At 36.6% G+C, this 23555-nt stretch overlaps 1 protein-coding gene across 2 annotated transcripts in view; it reads right to left on the reverse strand.

Moving 5' to 3' along the window:
- CDK17 (cyclin dependent kinase 17) overlaps positions 1–23555 on the reverse strand; it is a 92339-nt gene that overhangs the window by 48074 nt on the left and 20710 nt on the right. The window contains exons 2-3 of one of the 2 annotated variants that reach the window (XM_065670858.1): positions 8041–8189; positions 3481–3519 (exon numbers count right to left, since the gene is read on the reverse strand). In XM_065670858.1, the coding sequence (XP_065526930.1) occupies positions 3481–3519; positions 8041–8158 (157 nt within the window). In that variant the 5' untranslated portion in view covers positions 8159–8189. The remainder of the gene's footprint in view (positions 1–3480; positions 3520–8040; positions 8190–23555) is intronic. The other variant, XM_065670869.1, reaches the window with a different exon arrangement.

A 23555-nucleotide genomic window follows, 5' to 3' on the forward strand; every position in this document is an offset into this window, starting at 1 on the left:
TCACACATCAGTCAGCTGCTCCATTAAAGAAAGTGTTTTCATTAGGAATGTAACTGCATTTTAAAATTTTATGAATATGTAATTCCACGTATTCAACTACTTCTTTTTCCTTTTTTTTTTTTTTTTTTATTTTTTTTTTATTTTTTTTATTTTTATGTCCCATGAGTATCTCTATCATATGACAAAAAGACCAAGCTGGCTTTCAGATTTCACTGCCTAAATTCTGGAATGATATTTGCTTCAGCTAGCTTTAATAAAGAATCAAAATCACCTGTCATACATGGTGACATTTTCCCTTAAATCAAGCATCTCTGACAGAGGTAAGTAAGTCTGTAAGAAAATGTATTCTTCAGTAAACACTATCCAGGCTAATCATGGAAACCGTACAAATACATAAATATTATATTGTAATTTCATACAAATAAAGTAAACAAGACCTTTTTTTCTTATCAAAATGAAATATCAGAGACCTGATTTGGGTATATAAGCAGACTGAATCCAGGCATGCTCCATACTCTAAGTAAGGATGAACTTCTGTGCAAAAGCAAGCCTGCCACAATTCACTGCTGCTACCAAAAAGGTGGCTCAAGGTTCTCCCCTTGGCAAAAAAAGAAGTGTAACTTTGGTTTAGATTTCTGAACTAGATCATCCCAGGCATGCAGAGTGCTGGTGCTGACAAAAGGGTGGAGGCAGAACCTCACTCATGACTTTTAGCTGCAGCTTGACTTTGGACTAGCTCACCTGTAACTAAATCCCACTGAACACCCTGAGAATCAGCTACTGATTTTTATAGAACAGGTCTCTACACAGTTTCTTTTCCATCCACCTTGACCTCACCCTTGCTCCAGAAAACTTCCAAGGTTGCTTAGTTTGATTTTTTTTTTTTACTTTTCTGTTTTTATAGGAAATGGGGAAGTGTCAAAACTCTATGTATGTGAAATTAAACCCTCCACAGAGCCTTCCATTCATGAAGCTTGCAATGCATCACAATAACCTTTTAAAATTATTTATATTGACTGTCTCAAATGCTACTGTGCTACAGCTTAATCATATTTTGGCATCATCTACTATGCATCCATTTAACTAATCTGAATGTATGCTCTGCTAATAATTAGTCAAATTTTACCTGTCTTCTGGCAAAAAAAGACTGCTTTTTTTTTTTGACTTTCAATATAAAATATTTTGAACCAACTGCCTCACTGAAGCAGCTGTTGTCAAGAAGCCTGTTATTTCTTCAGAAATCATAGAAAGCAAGCAGGTGAATTTCTGACATTTCAGAGCTGGTAAGCTGCACTATACAGTATTTAATGACTTGGCTATAAGGCTGTCAGAGCCACTCAGTAAAATCACTTGACTGTAGGTGATGGCTCTCATTGAAGAAATATTGAAGTAACCCAAAGCAGCTATACATTTGCTATACCTGTACTTTCAAGGGGCTGCATGAGGAACACTGTAGAAAATACTCTATATATTATTTTATGGAGTTGCTTCCTTGGACTCCATGAGACTCAGGAAAACATTAAGTCACTCTAAAAGTAGAGCCAATACCACTTAAAACTGTATTTAGCCACTAAATAATAAGATGAAACCTTCAAACTGTTGACTATTGCAATATTAAAAACCTAGTAGAACCTCAAGGGATACCCCGATTGCTCAAAATTAATCCATTCGAGTACAGCGCTCATGTCCAGAGCAAACATTCGTCACTTGGAAGACACAGGGCAAAAGATATTGGTAGCATATTTGCAGAAATATGCTGACAGAAACTGAAGAAACAGCCTTCAAGTTTCCCCAAGAAATGAAGTACCTCAAGGATTAAAATGGCACTCTAAACTTTTTTTTTTTTTTAATTTGAGGCAGAAAGGACAGAGATTTTTCCCAATGGCACTCTAAACTTTTTTTTTTTTTTTAATTTGAGGCAGAAAGGACAGAGATTTTTCCCAAGGTGTCCGTTTAAACTGCAAACCCAAGAGATAATACACAAGGCAAAAAAAAAAAAAAAAAAAAAAGAAAAAAGAAAAAGAAGAAAAAGAAGGGAACAAAAAAAAGGAGATCAAAACATCTAAAAGACACTACAAAAAGCCTTTCAAAGTTAACTTCACATATAATGAGGTTTTGCCCTCAGCTTACGTACGAAGGCAAACGAGACCACAATCAAATGAAACATATTCAAAGCCTAAAAGCTGCCTTTGAGATTTATGTATTTCATATTGTTTAAAAGAGAATTCTCAAGATAGTACTTCTGGTCATCAGAATATGTACTGGAACATAAGTAAGGCACTCCCATACCTCCAATCATACATACATGACACACCACTGGCTACTAATCCTCCCTTAAAAAGCGTTAACTCCAGAAGGCATCACACTACACCAAATCTTTCAAAATACTGTTTCAAGTACAATTTGAAACAAAGTGAGTCAGCATAGTAGGCAATATACAAGTATCCCTGCATCCCCTCATACAACTACACTGTACCTCCCAGCGCAAGTATTTGTAGGGCCAGACTGCCAAATAAATTCAGAAACAGAATCTGGCTGCTTTTTACCCTACTTTCAGAAATAACTGTGTTGACTAGTTACCTGCATTTCACTTTTCTGTACTTAACAAGTCCACCAGAATGCCATTTTGAGAATAAAACTCTACATATCCATCAGTGAGCCTACGCTAGCAGGAATTTGGTCTATTTACCAAGTCCACTTCTGCATCCAAGTATCACGCTCTCCTGCCAAAACTGCATTCTGCTTGTGAAGGAAAACATTTATGAGTGGACAACAACCCCCCTTCCCTGAGACTACGGATCTCTGCAGCATGCTTTCAGGCACTGAATTTTCATGCTCATTTCACTTCATAAGCACTTCCACACATGAACAGAGCTTCCAGCATTTGTGGGAAGAAGCAAATTAAAACAGAAGGGAAGAAAGAACACTATGCTGAGCAGTGTACGTGGGATGGAGAAACCATACTGAACAGTAATAACAAAAACTGATGTATGCCACAGCACAAAAGGGCACATCCAGACTGTAATAAAAACATCACCAGTACGGTATAAGGGACAGTACCTGATTCGATACTTAGCTGTGACAGCTGCCAGTTATTTCCAGTAATCTGTAGCTCTAGAATGAGCTCTAGCAATTTTGGGGATTTCTTCCCCCACCGATATTTTTACAGTGATACTTTCCTCCAGTATCAACAGAGAAATGTTTCTGATTTATTACCAGCAAGTATTTCTGTGCTCATATTTTCAATTCAAGAACACTGTCTTGAAAATATGTTGCAACACAGTTTTCTTTCCATACTCACACATAGCAGATGGAATGGGAGTTTCTCAGCTGTACTGAAGATGATACAAAATGACTACAACTACAAAGACATTTGGATGTTCTGAGACAGTATTGCAATGTGTCAATTTTTATAAACATTCATTCCTCTTACCAGAGTATTAACTAGTCATTAAGGCCTTAAACCTAAAAGACACTTACGCACTTTACTGTAGCTGATCCTTCCATTATTACTCACACCTGTAAAATTACAAAAAGATTATGCAAGTGTTTGTGAGACTGGATCCCATGATCACACCACTGAGCTAGAACAGACCAAATGGAAATAAATATTATTCTAGAAATTAATGAAGCCATTTCTATGGGAAGCTCACTTTTTTGGTTTAGTATATATGTGCATACATATTTTCTATATATAAAAATTAAACTTGCCACTATAGAATGGCTTTCCAAGTTACTTATATATTAACATGAGATCTGTGGATGTATTTCTGAACATACCTTGTCATTATTCTTAAAAGCATGCTTGGAGTTTGTGATAATGTATTTTGTAATATTAGACAATACAGTCGTATTTTTCCCTTTCATTAGAGAGCATATTCATATGTACTTAAAGTATTTGCATAAATTTCACAGTTAATTGGGCTTTAAATATGCATGATTTGGATGTTACTTCTAGCCAAATTTCATTAGTATGTCATCGGCAAGGAAAAAATTCAGGAACAAATTTAGTTGTCAACTGCTACAAATTACCACTTAGTATTTTTAATATTAATCTGAATACATATCACACGTATTAAGGTAGAACCTAGAACTAAAAAAGTAAGCTGGCACATTGTTAGCATGCTTGAATCGAGACAGAATAAAAAATAAACAACAAAGCCAACTAATTGCTTTTATATGTTGAAACGTTAGAGATCATGAAAAGCGTCTGTACTTAGACAAAAGACCAGCCCAAAGTATACTTCATACAGTCCACAGTTCATAAGGCTTCAGATGTGTATTAGGCATTTCACCCTCTATTTTTATGGTTTATGCATCTGATTTGGTGATGCTTCCTCACCCAGCAGCCAATTATGATGAACATAATTTGTAAGGCAGCTTCAATTATACACAGGTTTCTGGTCACTAAATAATTTGACGGTGTTCAAGAAAACCAAAACCAAACCCAGAACTGTTGGATATTCTACATTCAGTGCAGTAGCTCTGTGCTACTGCATCAGACAGTATGGGTTAATTCCTGCTAATCCCATTTCGCTGCTGATGGATGAGTGCTGCATACTGAGATTGTACTGACTGATGAAGGAGGTTATGTATGAAATGAGATTGCACACAAGCAGTTAGCTGATTCAGTGGTATCGATGCACTGCAAAGAAATTAAAAATTATGCATCTATTTTTATGTCCATGAACTACTAATGGGACAATCTGTTCTGCACTAGTGGTACTGTTCTTTAAAAGCAAATCTTCAAACAACGCACTCAAAGCTAGAGCTAATGACAAAGTGGGGCTCTGGACTGCAGCAGCAGTTATTTGAAATAGGAGGCAAACAGTCTGGGAGAGGAAACATTAGGTAGGGGGCTGAACAAGACAGGTTATTAAAAAAGGGTGACCACAAGGAAACGTCCCTGGTACTATGTGCATGTGATCTACATATCTACATCTGGAATCACAGAGCTAAACTGGAATTTTATAAAACAGATTTTACAGGACATGTAAGTGAAAATCAAAGAGATGAGCGTGGATTCTAAGCAAGCACAGATGTGGTTTTCTACAGATGTAGCCTCCACAGCTGCAGTTGAGTTACACAGCAATTTTCCAGGAAGAAAAAAAGCTGTGTGTATCAAATTATAGCCTTCAGTGAACAGGCATCAGAATGGAAGAGGAGGAAACAACACAGGTGATTTGCTAGAAAGAAAAAAAAAGCAAAATAGAACAACAGTGGAAGAAAATTCCGTCATAAAGACCTTCAGTGTTCAGGGTCTATCTCTGCCTTCTGGAGCGAGAAGACCAGCTGCTATGCCCTTCAACCATCATTTCTCAAGTTCATGATATAATAACAGCTGAAAACAAACCACATGTGAAGAACCACCTTCTGAAGACTGTTTGTGTCCCTGACTTTGATTCTCTGTAGATCAAGATATTGGCTTGCCTTTGATTTACTAGTGCTTTTTAGAGTTCCTTCAAGATCAGATCCAAAGCCTGCAAACTGGGCACACTTCTGTTTCTCTGTTCCACAGGGTAAAGGAGCTGTTTATTACTCTTAAAGCAAAACTAGGGAGATTGTTACTCCTGCCTTCTGAGATCAGCACCACTGCAGTAAAGATGCACTTTCAAGATCTTAAAACTGTTCTTCAAGAGACTACATCCTCTCATGTGTCTTGGATGGAGACTTACAATTAGTAACTAGTATTCTGATTTTACAAGGCAAACCTTTCTTATTTAAGCACTCTGTAAGTAATTTTTTTAAATAATGTCCACTGAAGGGTGTTTTTTTTCCCCCCAGTCTGTGTTCTCTACCAAACCTGTCTTTCACCAAAAGAGAGAACTCATTTCCTGTTTCTTCCAGCAATTGTTTTTGCCCAAACCCCAATTCCTACAGTCTGCCTGCAAACTACTCCTTACAAAATATTTTGATCTGTGGGAAAGTTAGAGCTTCCTTAGAAAAGCAGGATTAGCTGGTGTAGCAAGCATTTTCCAACCCTACTTTCTAAGAAAAGTAGAGCTGGAAAGGAAAACCAAAGGAAAACAAAAATCCACAAAGCGGTATCCTGTTCATCTCTGGAAGATCAATGATAGAACAGGTACTAACATACGCATTCTAGAAGTATCAGAAAAAGGAAGCAAATGTCATCAAACCTTTTTTTAAATTACATAAAATTTTGAGTTGAGATTACACACAGCAAAAGTATAGTTTATATTTATTATTCTTCCTCTTTCAAGAGGATCAACACCACCTCAGTATCCAAAGACACTTTACTAAGGCACCGACATTTAGCAGCTGTAAGCATAGCATGTATTATATCACACAATATTAGCATATAAGCTTCCTTTTGGCCAATGTACTAATGCAGGCAGCAAAATAAAAGGAGCACAAAAAGCTAAATAATGAATTAGAAACATTTTATTAAATTGTATTTTTATCCCTTTTAGTATCTACTGAGAAGTTAAGTTTGTCAAACTTTGGCAACAAACGCACAAGACATCTAAGTATTGCGGTTTAAGGTACTTCTCAGATAAATATTACAAACTGCAAACAGATTCATACATGGTTTGAGCTGACGTAACTCATGCTTCTGTAAACAAGTTACTGTGTCCTCTGTCACTTGAGCTGGCATCCAGCACATGCTCCAGTTTCAAGTAAAATCTTTTCATTCTTCCTGGATCCAGTTTTCTACTGAGTCAATTCAGCAACCAAGGTCACTACATTCACTGATACAGGTGACAATTTTTCATGCTTATTTCCCAGTGTGAAAGTAACATTCTTAGCACTTACTTGCATAATAAAATAAATCTGTAAGAAGTATATGCAGGTCTGAAGAAAACATGCATCAGTAAGAAGGGTAATACAACTGAAACCATGTGGGACAACTGCTTAATGTCTCAGAAAGTACTTAGTAGATATCACTGCAAAAATACCTCTAATATTGTTTCATATGCTGTTGCATCAGCATATAAGAAGTGCAATAAATATAATTTTCCAAACTACTGTCCATGGCCCATGATGATGACAAATAATTATCAATAAATATACTAGGGGTTAAGAGTAAGAAAGGAAAACACGAGTAGCTTTGTTTTGCCAAAGGTACATTTAAGCTTTTAAAAGCGTGGTATGGAACAGATCTTGGATGGGGTTTTAAAAGTCTGCAGGGCAAATTCCATTGCCTCTACTTCTGCTTAAATTTCTCAGCCCTGTCAGTTTTCAGTGGGAAAATTCAGAATTACTTACTGGTGTGAAGTGGGGGAGGGAAAAAAAAAAAAATCAGATCCTTTGATACTTGAGAAAATCTTAGATGTCAGCAGAGCAATAAATAACACTAATCAGCATTGAAGATGAAATATGACTTAAATGCTGCGGCCCAAGGAACAGAGCAAAGCAACAAAAATCTCTTCCAGTCATTATAATTGCAGATTGCATTCAAAAGCAGTATCATCATTAATGTGGACTTTACAGCAGCCAGTACATTTATGGGATCAGCCAAAGACTTGCAAAAGAATACACAGGCAAGCTGGTTATCTTGAATGTTTCTAGTCACCTCCATATTGCTGAAGTACTACTGAGAGACATGAAGAGGTGACAAAGTTCTCAGACTCGTACACTGCATCACCAATGATAAGGTAAACAGCTTTATTTGTAATATTTAAGCAACTACTATCAATCATATTACCAAATAATGATTTTGAGGGAAAAAAACTAAATTTGAAGCCATATGAAGTTGATGTGAGACCCACTAAATTCATACAATTATTGGTTTGTTTACTGAAAGGGCATCTATGATCCTTGCTGCACACCACGTTAAATATCGATTTAGGTAGCTTTTGATAAATAGCTCTACAACAGTTCAATATCAAAGCAAACTAATATGTAACAACATATCAACCTGTTAAAAGAACTAGGATATAAAATGTAAGACAAATCAAAAGAAAAGCTGAGCCAGCAAATCCATGCAATTGTGAAAACTGAAATAAAACCCAACAATGCCCACTTGAGTAGGGACTCACAAAATTCTTACATTTTCTGGGAAGTGAAAGATACGCTTACCGTTATCTTTGCTGCTGTTTTCTTCAATTGTCATTTGTTCTGCTAGCTCAGACAGAGATTCATCAATGGTCTGGCTTCCACGCAAGGTTAACGAAAGTCTCCTCTTAAACTTTTTCATTCTATCAATATTAAGTCTGGCTTAAAGAAGCCTGAAAAAAAGGGGGAGAAAAAATGAGTTCAGAAAGCAATATTTAATTACCTCACATAAAAATGCAGGAAGGCTTACAGAAAATTTAATTAATATGCAAGTCATCCGTAAAACAATATCCTTAAAACAAGACTGCTCTACTGGACTGAAGAAGAATGTCTTGAGAGGTAGGTGCCATAAGCCCAACAAAACAAACAAAACCCCCCAAACAGCCAATTTGATTATTAATTTTACAATCCAATAATAAAACATACAGTCATCTGAAAACTTGACAGTATTCTGTTGCCTTCTCTGCAGCCTCTTTCATCAAATCCACTGAGGAGGAAGAGGCTGGAACTTTCTCTCTCTTTCAGCCCATTTGTTTATGGACCAGAAGGTACTGAATTTCTCTGTATTTTGCTCTTTTCACAAAAGGAGGAAGGGGACAATACTAAAAGCCTTAAAAACAAAAGCAATTCTCAAGCCTGATCCCACCTAGGGAAATGGATAGCCAGGGCCTGATAACAACAGCTAGAATGGATGTTTCTCTACAGTCAGGCAATAAGACTAAACTGGGAACAAAGCAGGAGGCACCTTCTCCATGGAAAGCAGTAAGCAAACAATAACAGCTAGGGTCCACACTGTGAACATGCTGCCACAAGTCTAATCTGGTAAGTGAATTTTGCAGTGTGCCATACATTTGCCTTTGCACGACAAGAAACACAATTCTGTCTTTCACTACTCCATATAGGCAATTCACTCTAGATGTTATTTCACAATAACTTGTTCATCTGCTCATAGCCTCCAAGAATCACACAGGCAGCGTCAAACACAAGCACGGCACACTTTTGAGCCTGAGCTGTTCATACTTTTTTTCTTGCATCAGCCTCTTTGCACTCCAAAACACACAATTCACATGCAAAATTAAAAAAAAATTCTTCAAAGTTCTCCTTTAAACAGAAAAATGCAAAAGGTAGTATGCTAAAGATCTGTATTTAATAACAAATTGGAATACGATTACTTTTATATTGACATTGCCCCTTTACATATATGCACTTCATCTATGTAGCTTACTTATGCTATGTAATAAAAAGGAGAACAAATCAGTGGAACAAGTTGGAAGTGGTTGTTGGTGGTAGGAGAACGCATATATACAGTAAATCATTACAAGACTATATTACACAGGACAGTGAGTAACACATAAGGATGGATAAAAGACCTTTGGAATTTGAGCCCCAAAGTCTGAGATGAACAGTACAATCCCTGGCAAAGCAGCAGCTGCATCCAAGGGGAAAGCAGTGGATTACAAAACAGGATAACATCTTAGACAACCACAGCTACTCTAAGCCAAAGTAGTCAGGCACCAGGTAAAGATACATAGGAAAGAAAAAACTATAAATGCCAGAGACAATGTTAAGCCAGCAGTTTCTAAACTGCCCTTTTAATGCACTGCTGTGTGTGCAAGAAAGCCACACCTTATTATGAGTAATTTTTCTCTCTCTCACTCAAAAGCAGGATATTCTTATTGTTAAGGAACTGCATTCAGAGAACATTCCAAGGGGAACATTTACTTTTCCTGTTCAGGTCCTGCTTTAAAGACCTTACTTAAAACTGGTTTATTTCTGTATTTCTTTTAATTTTTCCAAACCAATGGCTTCCGTTTCTCTTAAACCATAAGATTCTGTAAAAGAGAGAGAAGAAAAAAAAAAAAAAAAAGAAAGAAAGAAAGAAGAGGACACATCCTTTATATGTGGTTTTACTTAATTCTCCTACAGTGTCCTTGGAAACCTGCATCATCCTACATGTATTATTCTCAAAAAGGATACATGCAATTTTTAGCCATGTAATGCCCTAAAGCTACCTGACAGCATAACAATTTCTTTCCATTTTCCACTTGGTAGTAACTGAAAAAACAGATGTCTTTATATGAAAACAGGCATTTCCTGGCTTTTGATCTTGATTTAAGCCTACACTATTTTTTAATCAAAAAGGTCTACTGATAGAAAATATTACATATAAATTAACAAACACATGGATTAGAGAACCCAAGAGACATTCTAAATCTCAGGCTAATATAAAAGCAAGCATTTTGCTAACTATGGTTACAAAATTTCTCCTATTAAAGGAAGGCTTCATAGAGTGCTGAAGCACCATTTTAACTAAGATTCTGAATTAAGTTCAGGGATTGATTTTGAAACAATTTAACAGTAAAAAGGAGTTGTGAGTGGAAATCTGTGTGTTAGTGAACACTTCTTTCTATTGAAATCTAATTCAGGGTTGTTTTTTTTTTGTTTTTGTGTTTTTTTGTTTTTTTTTTTTTTACACAAAAAGATGCTCGCTGATAACGAAAACAAATTTTCCTCCCTTAAAAGCATCAGTATTCTTGCTAATTCAGATGTGTAAAGGATGAATATATTTAATGGAAAAAGGAAGGAAAAAAAAAAAAGGGAAAAAAAGTAGAAGTGACCAGTATTTAGCACTTGGCAATGTCCTAATCTCCAATCTTTTTCCCTTCTTTATTCTCATTTCCAGCTAAAGTTGCAGAAACTACTAAATGTTGGTAGTCTCAGACAAGATCTCTAGGAACAAGCTTTGAAAATATGATCCATTCAATCCAAAGCTACCATCGGTGCTCTAAAATGACAGCAATTTCACAGAAAATTCAATTCAGTTTAACAAAACTGAAGGGAAATAGTCTGCTATTCCTTTTCACCAATTCGTAACACATGTATTTCTTTAGTACATTACTGATTAGTAATATACATCTAGTGGCTATGATTATACGCAGTAAGACTCCAGATGTTCCCTGAAGTTCTTAACAATTGTGAGAAGAATACGTTATTATTTATGAGTTTCAGAACAGAGCTTGGGGCTTGACTATTCTATTCTGTAAATTTATTTATTCTCAGTAAGTCATACCCAAATCAAATACTTTTGATGCCACAGCAGATAAGATGCGTACACTTGAACGCAACTAATGCAAGTTCTAGTCTTCTGAAGACAGAATGAGGACAAGCAATCTGATACAATACTATCTGATACAACCCAGAAACAGAGACATACTTGTTCACTGGAATGGGTTGCCCAAGGAAGTTGTGAATGCTCCTTCCCTGGCAGTGTCCAAGGCCAGGCCACACAGAGCCTTGGGTGGCATGGTCTAGTGTGAGGTGTCCCTGCCCATGCCAGGGGCGTTGGAACTAGATGATCTTAAGGTCATTTCCAACCCAAACCATTCTATGATTCAGTCCTTACAGTGACATGAAATGTAAGAAGAGGCAATGTTTTAAAGTAACTGCTGCTTCTTATAAATTACCTCCAGTCTAACCCTGAAAAGTTGGTGTCTTTGTCTTTAAAAGGAAAACCAGTTAATCCTTGAAAACTCCACTAAAATTTACCTTTCATACACTTTTTTCTCCTTAAAACCTGCAGAAAAAGTATTTTCCAACATTCAGTCATTAACACAGTTTGCTTCAATAATTTTAAACTCCTACTTTGCTCTCAATGTCATTTAAAAGTGATCTTTATAACAGACTTCTGAAAACAAACTTCACAATTCTAAATCATCCATGTGAGATCACACTTAAACAAGTGGGTTTTGGCTCCCTTTCTCTATAGCAAGTCAATCCTCCCCACAATGCAGATCACTTCACAGCTAGCAAACACAGATATTCACCCTGTCTATGCAGAAGACAAACATTAAAGCATTTTCATTCCAAAGAAATAACTCAACTAGATTCTGCACTCATCTATTCACCAAAAATCAGAGGTGGTATAATGCCAATGGCTAACATTCTCAATAAACCCCTCAAGCTCCCAGACCTTTGGTACCTTGAAAGTGAAAACAGGGATACATAAGATCTTTATACACAATTAAGATATGTGGCATGCTGAATCCTTTTGAATTTAAACAAAAAGTTTCAAAAGCAATAAAATTATTTAATAGTTTACATTTCGGCCAGTTTATTTCAGGACGGTCACAAATACCTAAAACTCACTCAGATTTTGCTGATTCAAAGCCCTTTGAAGTCAAAGGGAACCTGTGCTTCAACTTCAGTAAGCTTTGGATCAGACTAAGCGCTGACTGTTCTTTTTCCAGAAGTTCTATTGCATTAAAATGCACCTACATAGAGATTAAGCATTATAAAATTACTTTCCCACTTAGACACACACCAAAGTAGCTGTTTGACTGTTCTTACAACCTGCTTTACAACACGGTAGGTGTTTTCCAAACATCTACAGTTCTTGTTCTGAAAAACTCATTAGCTGTCATCTCAGATAAAGTGGGAGGAAAGGACAGGAACAGGAACCCTACGTAACAGCAACACATGAACAACAGTGTGAACACAGCATGGTCCTTAAGGATGGGTTAACAGGCATAAGACACCAAGGAAAGCAGGCAACAGCACTGCATGTGACCTAGGACAGGAAGAGCTGTAAACACATGTGGGATGCTCAATCTGATTTAATAAAATCACTACAGGTGAATGTTTTGACAAGATCTGACGATTCTGTCAAGGGATTTTTATTTTTTAGGATCTAAGATGGAAAATCATGAGGTATTATCAACTGGAGAATAAAAAGTCTCTACCCAACAAGAAAATAGAGTAACAAGAATCATGAAATCCTTTCTTATACAGCACTCAGCATTACAGTTAATGATTCTCAGAAGCCATGATGTCATTCACTGTATCATTAAAATCTAAAGAGATAATAATTCAAAATTCCAAATTTCCACATTTTAATTATATCAGTTACAGGTCTATTAAACATTTTCAAGCATATCATAAACAGTGGATCATTTGTTTGTCTGATTAATAATTTTAGATTCATCTAACTTAAGAGTAAGTATTTCTGAAGGTGAAAATCCAAGCTTGTGTTAGAAAGAAGAGGTCTGAAAAAGCTCAGAGGACTGCAAACAATATTAATTAAAAACAGAAACAGGAAAAACCTGTCAAGGATATTGTCCCCTTAATCTAAAAAGAAAACCAGCTTTACACAGCTTTTATATTTATTAAACTGTTCTCAATCTACCTGAATTAAGGAAAAAAAAAAAAAGCAGCTACTGATCACATAAGCATGTTGCACATCAAATATAGAGCAATCTATTAATTACACTAATGAGAAATATATGGCTAACTTATCTAAGATCACCAACCATCAGTTGGAGCACTCATAAAATTCATTTTAACACAGATGCACTGTCTTACAATCACAATTCTACTCTACAAGAACAGATTATAAATATGGCATCTTACTACATCTGTGCTTTGTCTCAACTCCATTTGTTCACATCGGTGAAGAAGTTTTCTATTGCGTTTTTCCACGCCCTATCCTTAAAAACATCATCATTGTGGCCAACTAGACTCTTATCAGGAACAGAATTATTTAAAAAGTTATTACCTTTTATACTGCATTAGGTCAAAGAACTGACATTGTACAGATATAAGCGATATCTGACAAACAAGGCCTTTGTTACAGATGAAGGAAAAATAATTGAGAAGTCAAATATTACAGCCTAGTTTGACCTCCTAGTGAAAAAAAGGCAAAAGAAGCCTCACAGCCTTTCCTTATGAATAAATCAATATTCAATACGGAATTGAACTTTTGGGGTTAAGCCCTTTTTTATGTGTTTATAGAATTGCACCCAGTTACTGAACACAAGACAGAAAGGCATTCACAATGGTTAACTTCTTATTCAAGGCCAGTTTTCCTAGTTAATACAGGCAAAGAGATTCCTCCCAAAGTGAGTAAGAGAATCTATATTCAGCTTCTGGTCTAGATCATCAACTAGAAGAACCTCTGCGAACAAAGGAATAGATGGAAATTGGCATGTCCTAATTTAATTTAGGTTGTGAATACTTTTCTTTATCTTTACCCCCCCCCCCCAAACCCTTTGCCTTTAAAGAGTACCAAAGGACAGCAAAAGGAGTCTGTTTTTTTTTTTTTTAATAATTTTTAACTTAAATATATTGATCATTACTACAGGCATATTTACTAATGGTACAGAATTCATAAAGAAAGAAAAACATCAAATCTGCCAAAAAGGTCAAATCTTGCAGCCCTTTTTTCCATATCTTATGCTTATCTTCTTTCTCTTGTACTCATAAAGCTTTATTTCAATAATCAGGACAAGTCTGCATTCGTTAAAATACACATGTATCCTCTGCCATATAGATATAAGCAATATCGAACAGTGAAATCAAGAGACATTCTTTTTATAGAACTCTCTAGATAAGATATTGTACTGATGAATAGCTCCACATTAATTATCAAAGGTTCTGTTCTTTCAACAGTCAAGTGAAAAAAAACACACTATGAGTCTTGTTATATTGGCTGACATTTAAGCTAACAAAATGAATGAGCTGACTGGCAAAGCTTCTTCAATTTGCTGTCAGACCCATAAACTGAAAAGTCTTTTTTTTCTCTTGAAGGGGAAGGCAAAAACCAGAAGGTTACATGGATGTAGCATATATACTGCCAATGAGCCATGGAACTTTCCATCTCAAAAAATATGCTGAGCACTGGAAACCAAAGCAATCTCTGTAATTTTATGAGCTTTGATTAATGAGCAGAAAGCCTTAATAAAGCTTTCAGGGGAAAAAAAAAAAATCTTAAAGAAAAAAAGCTGTGCACACAAAGCTTGCTGCTCCCTAAAACTGAGATTATTTTAGTGACAGATACACAACACTGCAGTAACCACATCCTCCTTTTGCAAATGAGCCAGCCTTTGGAAGAAAACTGAGCAGAAAACCTCTACTAGGCTCAAGCTGACATGTCAGTTAAAATGTTGATTCTAAGACTGAAAAGCATCTGCAACCTTTTGAGAGCCTGAGAAATTTTGTCAATAAAAGACTTAGACTTCCAAAGCCTAAAGGCTTGCTTCCTCTCTGCCCAACAATTCACGCACCAAATCAAAGACTCTCATAGTGAAGAACCTTCTCTCAGTCTCCAGTAGGTCTTAGCCCAGCACCCCCTGGCCTGTAAGCATCTGAACTCCCATGAATCTTCAGCATTTGCTTCTTGCTGTGCTCACATAAAAGGTATAGTTGCAATCCAAGGCGTACGGCAACAAAAAGCTTTCAATTTATTTCAGTATTCTTGAATCAAGCACCAAGAGACACAATGAATACACCATAGCAATATAAAATAAGAGAAAAACTCAAGACCCTCCTGATTTGGATAAACAGAGGACAGTGGTACAAGTTTCTAAGCAAAATTAAAAGAAGTTTTGGCCTTCTTCCCTTAAAACAGAAATTAATTACACTGGAGAAACTGTTGAGGAAACCTTATCATGGCCTGCCTGGGAATTAACAACCAAGAGCTGTAACAGCTCATCCACGCAAAAAGGCTTTTTAATTATTAAAACTGCAGACAAAACAAAGACCGTAATATGTTTTCTTTTTTCTATGGTTAATTGGTATAACTGCTGTAAATTTACAGCACGCAATTTTTCTTCCAAATGTCAAAGTTTGTGTTCATTGCTTGTTGAACCTCAATACACATTCTGCATAGTGGGAACACATATTAAAACCTGCCAAACAACTCATAGAAAGGTTTTACATTAAAACCTGCATGGCAAAAATAAAATCAAATCCTTCCATAATTATTACATGCATATACATCTGCACATATGAATAATATCAAAGAGTGAAGAATGGTTTAAAACCAGACTTTGGATGCATTTCTCTTGCACTGCTCTGCATACGTAGAATAAAATAAACGTGGCAAGGGAAACAAAGCTGTTTCACAGTAATTGAGGGGTTTGTTTTGTTGGATGTTTTTTGGAAGAAACCACAATGTAACAACACAGGAAGAATTTTCAAATACACAAGTAAAAGTCTCTATAAGCAGCATGATATAGATTAATATTCTAAAGTAGTGACAATATACATGAATAATTTTCCTCAAAATAACAGGCAACATTTAAGATCTGATGCACTGAAGGTATTACACTGTGCCACAAAAGACACTGAGAAAAGACTGGTATGATACAAGAGACTCTTTGGAGACTTATTTAATGCATAAGATTTATCAGTCTCTTCCACACTACGTATTTTTCTGGAGATTTCTGACAATAATAGGCTGTGGCACAATTACTATGTCTGAAATAATACAGGAATGGAACATCTTGGCTACAACTAAGAAAGCAACTAATGATGGAAACAACAGCTAAACAAGTTTCTCATATTCGGGTCGAGTAAGCGTAATACCTCCAGTGAGATATTTAAAGCCAATTTCAAAGTGGCAGTAAGTAAACTTGTTCTTGCAGTAAATAATTTTTGAACCCTGGTTCAAAAATTTGTTTGAATTAATGAACACCTTTTACCTAAACTTATAAATTCCTCTGATAAGATATTTTTTTAAAACTCACTAATTATTGTCTTTTCTTCCCTTCTCCAATGTTGTAACTGGTATAATTTCTGAGGAGATTCCTCACTGGCAAAAAAATCTTTAAACAATAAGGCACTCACAAATTTTTCTACTGTATTATTTTTTACATAGCAGTCAAGATGTCCCAGCATGGGACCAATTTGTTCTATTACCACATTCAGACAAATGTTGCTTCATCTGTCTGAAGTGTCCATGCTGCCATTTAATGGTCAACTGGATATGCACACATGGATCATGTCAGTATTCATTGCCAAGGATACTAAACACGTAAGAAAGACAGTATTCCTAATGCAAATTATTATCTAGCTGACAACCTGGGAAAGAAAAAAGAGCTTTGACATATGTTTGCCAAGTGGCTTCACAAATAGTTATGCTGGCAACAAAAAAACGCCCTACAAGGCAGAGAAGCAGCCTGCTTAAGCCAATTTAATACCTCCACGGAAGTAGAGCACTGATCACTAGTGCACATCAAATGCAAGGTAAGACTGCTCACTGGGAGCAGTGTGATACAACTGACGTGTACCAGAAAAGTAGCCTGAAAAACTGCAGAGTTTTGCCTTGAGCTTATTTAGCCTAGCTAAACAAAAGCTGAGATCTGGAATAAATGCAATCGGTGAACAAAATAAAAGGCAACAGCAAATGCTGTTAAGGAAAGATGACACAAAAACACAAGAACAAATGGATATGAAATAAAGTAAAAGCATTCAGCACAAGTGCCTTCATTCTCTGAAATAGGTTTAGGCTATTATGATTCTCACTACACAACCACATGCAGATGCTTCTTTCTTTGTCTCTATACTTCTCCTGCAGCAACATCCCACTCCAAAATTAAGCTGTCCTGCCAAGCCTCACAAAGGTATTTTTCAGGGTACTTTCAAGGAGCAGGAAGAAAAAAAAACCAAACCAACCAAAAAAAAAAAAAAAAAAAGGTACGTCTTCATTTAAACATAAAAAATAAGGCAACTGCCAGGCATGAAGCTGTCACAACTGTTAGCTCAAAAATAAGAACCCTACATACAGGCTAACAGATCTTGAGATTTTTTTGATTTGAGATTTTTTTGTCTGTTCAGGTAATTGCTCTCCGTGTGTCTTTTTAAACATAACCTTACACATTGCTCTTCCTCAAGGTAACTGAAGACTGTCCAGATAAAGGTCCCCAAATTCTGAAACTAAGCAGAAGTTAACATCTTCATCGCTAACATGGACAGTGGGATTGAGTGCGCCCTCAGCAAATTTGCCGATGACACCAAGCTGTGTGGTCCGGTTGATATGCTGGAGGGAAGGGATGCCATCCAGAGGGACCTTGACACGCTTGTGAGGTGGGCTGATGCCAACCTTATGAAGTTCAACCACGACAAGTGCAAGGTCCTACACCTGGGTCGGAGCAATCCCAGGCACAGCTACAGGTTGGGCAGAGAAGAGATTCAGAGAGGCCCTGCAGAGGAGGACTTGGGGGTGCTGGTCGATGAGAAAATGCACATGAGCCGGCAGTGTGCGCTCACAGCCCAGAAAGCCAACCGTATCATGGGCTGCATCAAAAGCAGCGTGACCAGCAGGTCGAAGGAGGTGATCCTGCCCCTCTACTCTGCTCTTGTGAGACCTCCCTTGGAGTATTGTGTGCAGTTCTGGTGTCCTCAACATAAAAAGGACATGGAACTGTTAGAACAAGTCCAGAGGAGGGCCACAAGGATGATCAGGGGACTGGAGCACCTCCCATATGAAGACAGGCTGAGGAAGTTGGGGCTGTTCAGCCTGGAGAAGAGAAGGCTGCGTGGGGACCTCATCGCAGCCTTCCAGTATCTGAAGGGGGCCTTTAGGGATGCTGGGGAGGGACACTTCATCAGGGACTGTAGTGACAGCACAAGGGGTAACGGGTTAAAACTTAAACAGGGGAAGTTTAGACTGGATATAAGGAGGAAATTCTTTCCTGTTAGGGTGGTGGGACACTGGAATCAGTTGCCCAGGGAGGTTGTGAATGCTCCATCCCTGGCAGTGTTCAAGGCCAGGTTGGATGAAGCCTTGGGTGAGATGGTTTAGTGTGAGGTGTGCCTGCCCCCGGCAGGGGGGTTGGAACTAGATGATCTTGAGGTCCTTTGCAACCCTAACTATTCTATGATGCTATGATTCTAAGAACTAAATTACAAACGTAATTTGGGCGACTCCAGTTTATCAGTTTGAGAGGCCACTCCCCTACCAGACTGAGCAAGCAGTCTAACACATCAAATGACACCACTGAAGCTTGACATTACCTTATCTTAGTATAACCAATTCTCTACCTGAAAGTATCCAAGCAAGTTTTCTGGACCTTGAACAGAGACCAGCAGAAGATTAAGAAACAACAACAAAGGTTACACGGAATTGAGGCAGGGACAAGATGTCAGCTAGACTCAATGAAGAGTAGACAAATGGCAACCATTAAAAGTGGAAAAATACGTATCTGTAAGTAAATGACAGATCATTAAGACAGCATTAGTATATAGGAAACCTGGAAAAGTAACAACTATTAATGTCAGTCAATAACATTAAACCAAACATGAATAATTAGCAAACAAAACCTAAAGGACAAGTAGTATGAGTCGCCAGATTATTTTTTACCAGAATTAAAACAAGTAAAATAACTGTGACTAATACTAGGCAAGCAACACTGATAACCGTCAACAGAAGCAGGCACACACAAAGAGTAAAGCAGACTTTCTCTAGTAAGCTACAGCTGAAAGGCAGAGTAAGAATAGCTGGGTATTTTACGATGAAATCCCTGTAAAGAAACAGCAGAAGGATCACACATATATACAGAGCATTGTTCCCAAATACGTTTTCTTGCTAAGCAAACCTATTTGCTCTCTTTTGTTTCTCTGGAAGAAGAAGGAAGTGAAATTTTATGTTTGTCTGCAAAATAATTTATTCTGAATTACAAACACTACCATTGTTCTGAAGTTATAGCCTAACACTTACACAGTCCCATCCTGCCTAGAACTAAGTGGGCCAATAAATTTATTTAAAAATAAATTTATCCGCATTCTAAGCAAATTTTTTCTTTTTTTTACCACACAATTATGCTACTTTTCAACATACCCAAGTATACTGAAGAGTAACCAGCAGAATCCTCCCACGGCAGTTTACTTCCTTTTGATAACTAGGATCCATAAGCCTGAAATTAAATATTCCAAGAAGCTTCTAGCTTTCACTTGTAGTACTTCTAATTCAGATCTATAGTTTTCCTTGCTTTAAAATCTATCTACATTTCTGTTTAATAAAAGGGGAACCCAAGAGAATGTCTTCAAAAGGACTAGTTATTTATGTCTCATTAGTAATTTGTAAAAGCATAGAATAATCAAGTACTATGATACTGAAAGTTCAAGCTGTGCATCTTGATGCATTTTTAGCGCAACACTTGGTAGCTAGATTTGTGAAGTAAATAAAAAGAGCTGTTAATTTGTTTTTATTATTAAAACCAAACTACATTTGCTTCTAAAGTAGGTTTTCATAAATAAGTTTAAAAAAATCCTTTGTGCTACACATGAAACCCAAGTAAGCCAATCTCAGCACCTCCAACGAGTCACTACAGATACTACAATCAGTTCTTTCTTATGACTATCCCAACAACTATACTTTCCATATCTATGAATGTATTCTTATTGGAGAAACTCCAACAAAGTGCAGATGAGGAGCCCAGGATATCAACTTAGTTATGAAAACCTAAAAGTAGAGAATAGCACCCACCATCTACAGAACTACATGTCATAATATACTATGCTAATTAGTTGTTTCAGAAATCAAGAGACCTTTGGTTCTTCACAACTTAGCTATCTCTGCTGTTGGAAGAAGGATCCAAACTGCAGGTTTTGACCCCTCCCCCCACCAGAAAAAACACAACCCCCCAAAAATAAAACAAACAAAAAAAAAAAAAAAAAAAAACAGATACAAACTGTTACAGGATTATGAAATATTTCCCTTCTGAATTCATCAACCTTATTGAGAGACATGCTGCAGGAGAAACTTGATGATGGCAGCAAAATGTGGTAGGCATAAAGTGCCTTCTGTCTGACTAAAACTGCAGTAGAAGCACATACTCAAATTAATGAAAGCAAAAGTGGTTTCCAAGAATCAAGACTAAATTTGCTAAATTGAAGAGGGTTGTTACAGAAAATCCATTTCAGTTTTCAGAGAAGTAGCACGTAAAAAATGTATTATCTTAGTATATTGTTCCTATAGAAAAGAAACTGTATTTAAACGACTACTAAAAAATCCTGTTAGCAAATTATATATCAGTAGCAGTACATGCAAGCTTGCTCTTGTTAGGGAACTTACTCTGGAATCTACAATATTAAAACAAAACCATTTTTGAGGCTAAAATTATAATGATGTTTCCATGAAAAAACAACTGGAGCCACTGGAAGAGGAAGTTTGAACAAGGAACTGCAATGGACAATGTATGACAGAGATACAAACTATGAAATGACCAAAGAAGAGAAACTGAAGTAGAGAGGACACTCAAGGTATTGAAAAGAAGTGAAAGCAAGGACTGGATTAAGCTGCATGCAACAACTTCTCTCACCAGTTAAAAGCGAAAATGATGACAGAGACCTGATCTACATCCCCAGACAGTAAACCAGGTATTAGGCTGCCTAATTACTAGATCAAAACCTCACACATTCACGCAATGCACAGCACCACAGCAACCTGGGTTCTCTGCACAAACCTTCTCAAAACACTTTGGAAGTGTAATTCTATTCCAAACCTATGCTGAACAGAGCATCAGCTGTCCTACCAATGCTGAAAAGCAGCATTGTTAAATGTTCTGATAGAGTCAACAGAAGTGTTATTATTTGCCTACACTTGATCTGGATCAAGCTCATACCGATGGATGATCCTGCAGTGAGTAATGAACAAATCCGCTATTGGTAGAGGTGAAGCTGTGATCTAAGGTACAGGAGCCTGCATAAAACTAGCTGTACGCACAGCACTCCAGAGTAAAACAGCAACCAAAACACCCTACAGCCTCCGGAACAATCTTACTCCAGACGTCAACAAAACAAGTTTTCAAAAAGTCCAATTACATGTAATATTCTTACTTTGTATTTTGTTTAAAGAAATCTCTTCCACCATTACTTGATACAGTATTTTTATTTATTTCTATCATTGAGCTAATTACTTTCACACTGAAGACATTAAAACTCCCATCAACTTCCATGAGAACCATTAGTCCAATGTAAGCTCAGAAACCAAAAGGCTTGCTTTAAATTTCATTACTGAATGTAAATTTTCCAAAATTTACTTCAGCTCAAGAACGTTTATATTAAAATACGAAATTTTCTTTTTTCCAAACCTTCACTTTCCCAATTCTCAAGTGTTTTCAAGAAATAAAAGTTTAAGAACCCAATCTGTTATTTCACAGAACCATCTCAATAGACTAAGGCTTTGTTTTGCATAGGAGCAAGAATTTAAGCATTCAGTCTTCTAATTGAGTACCATTCCCCTCTTTACTCAATGCATGATTATTACTTTTTACTTGACTTTGCAAAGATTAGTCAGGTATCTACAAAGTGTCTAGTCTCAAGGGCTTGCCCCTTTAGAAAAAAACTCCTAAGAAGGACACACAAGATTAAAGGACAAAGTTGGGCTAATTTGTACTTAGGAAGTCTTCTTACAAAAATAATGCAAGAAAAGCTGAAGATTTAGCATCACTTTTGCTCTACCACAAAATATGCTAACGATCTGCCACATCCAGTTAGCAAACCCTTAAGTGCCTATGGCAGGCTTTAATCTTTAAAAGGGAATGAGATCTCCAGAGCTTCAAAAATCTCTTGTTTCCTTTACTGTACAAAGGAAGCCTTAAGTTACTGTAGCTTTACTATCCAAAAATCATTTGAACATTTAGTCAAAGGAATGATGCCTAGTGATACCACAGAAATTGGTCTAATTCCTCAGAGATGCAAATACCCTCTGCAAGCTCTATTTTGGTACTCTCTTCACTTATCCCACCCTCAAAGAAAATGGGAAGACCAGAAGTATGGTAAAAGCAGAAGTCAGGCCATGAAAAATTTTAAGTAAAGAATGAAGTCCAAGAACAGATTTATCAAAAGTCCTCAAAACTCAAAAGGGAATTTTGTTCTATGCAGAAATAAGGTAATATTCTGTAACAGAATTAACTGTAACTCATCCCTGCAGGTAAACCAACAATTTCTTTCCTTTTCAGAAACAGGAAAAGACAAATGCTGTGTGATTTATGTGAGGATGCTAGCAGAAAAACAACAGACAACTCTTAGAGACAATAAAAAAACAGAGCAGTAAGCAAACTTCTTATTTACATGGTCTAGCTAACATTTTCTACGTGTGCAGCAACAAAAATTTATTATTTTTATGAAATCAGATATACCTTGAAACAAAGGCAAAACAATTGATTTATTAATTCAGTTTAAATATCATGTATTCCACTGCTCTTAAACAGCTTGCTCTGAAAATGTTTGAATTGTTCTAGTCTGGGATTTTAAAGCTATTTACTTGCCTGTAAAATCAGAGTAGTCCTTTCAACTATGAAGTAAACCACTAGCCAGCCATAACTCTGCCATCTGTGTTAAGCCCCTTAGTCTAGATCACCAATTTAAATTTCAAGCAGCTGAAACTATTCAAGTAAAGATACTGAAGTGTGCTACTATTTCTAATTACCCTGTACCCTGCATTGCAGTTCCATAAATTTGCAATAGCTAAAAAAGTTGAGAGAAATATGTGACTCAGCCAATTTGACAGGAAGGTTTGATATTTTACATAATTCACACTTCCCACAATACGTATTCATATCTGGTTTTAAAGCAATCACAACTAAATTTCTAATACAATGAATTACTAACCCACAACATTTTTTTTAATCAATCCTCAAAATCAGATAAACACACTAACAGCTGTACAATAACATGTCCTTCATACTAAATATTAATGACAGAAGTGATTTCTTGGGAGCAAAAGATTCTTATTTACTATGAAATGTAATATGCTACAG

This window comes from Lathamus discolor, chromosome 1 (genome assembly GCF_037157495.1).
Source record: "Lathamus discolor isolate bLatDis1 chromosome 1, bLatDis1.hap1, whole genome shotgun sequence".
NCBI classification, from domain to species: domain Eukaryota; kingdom Metazoa; phylum Chordata; class Aves; order Psittaciformes; family Psittacidae; genus Lathamus; species Lathamus discolor.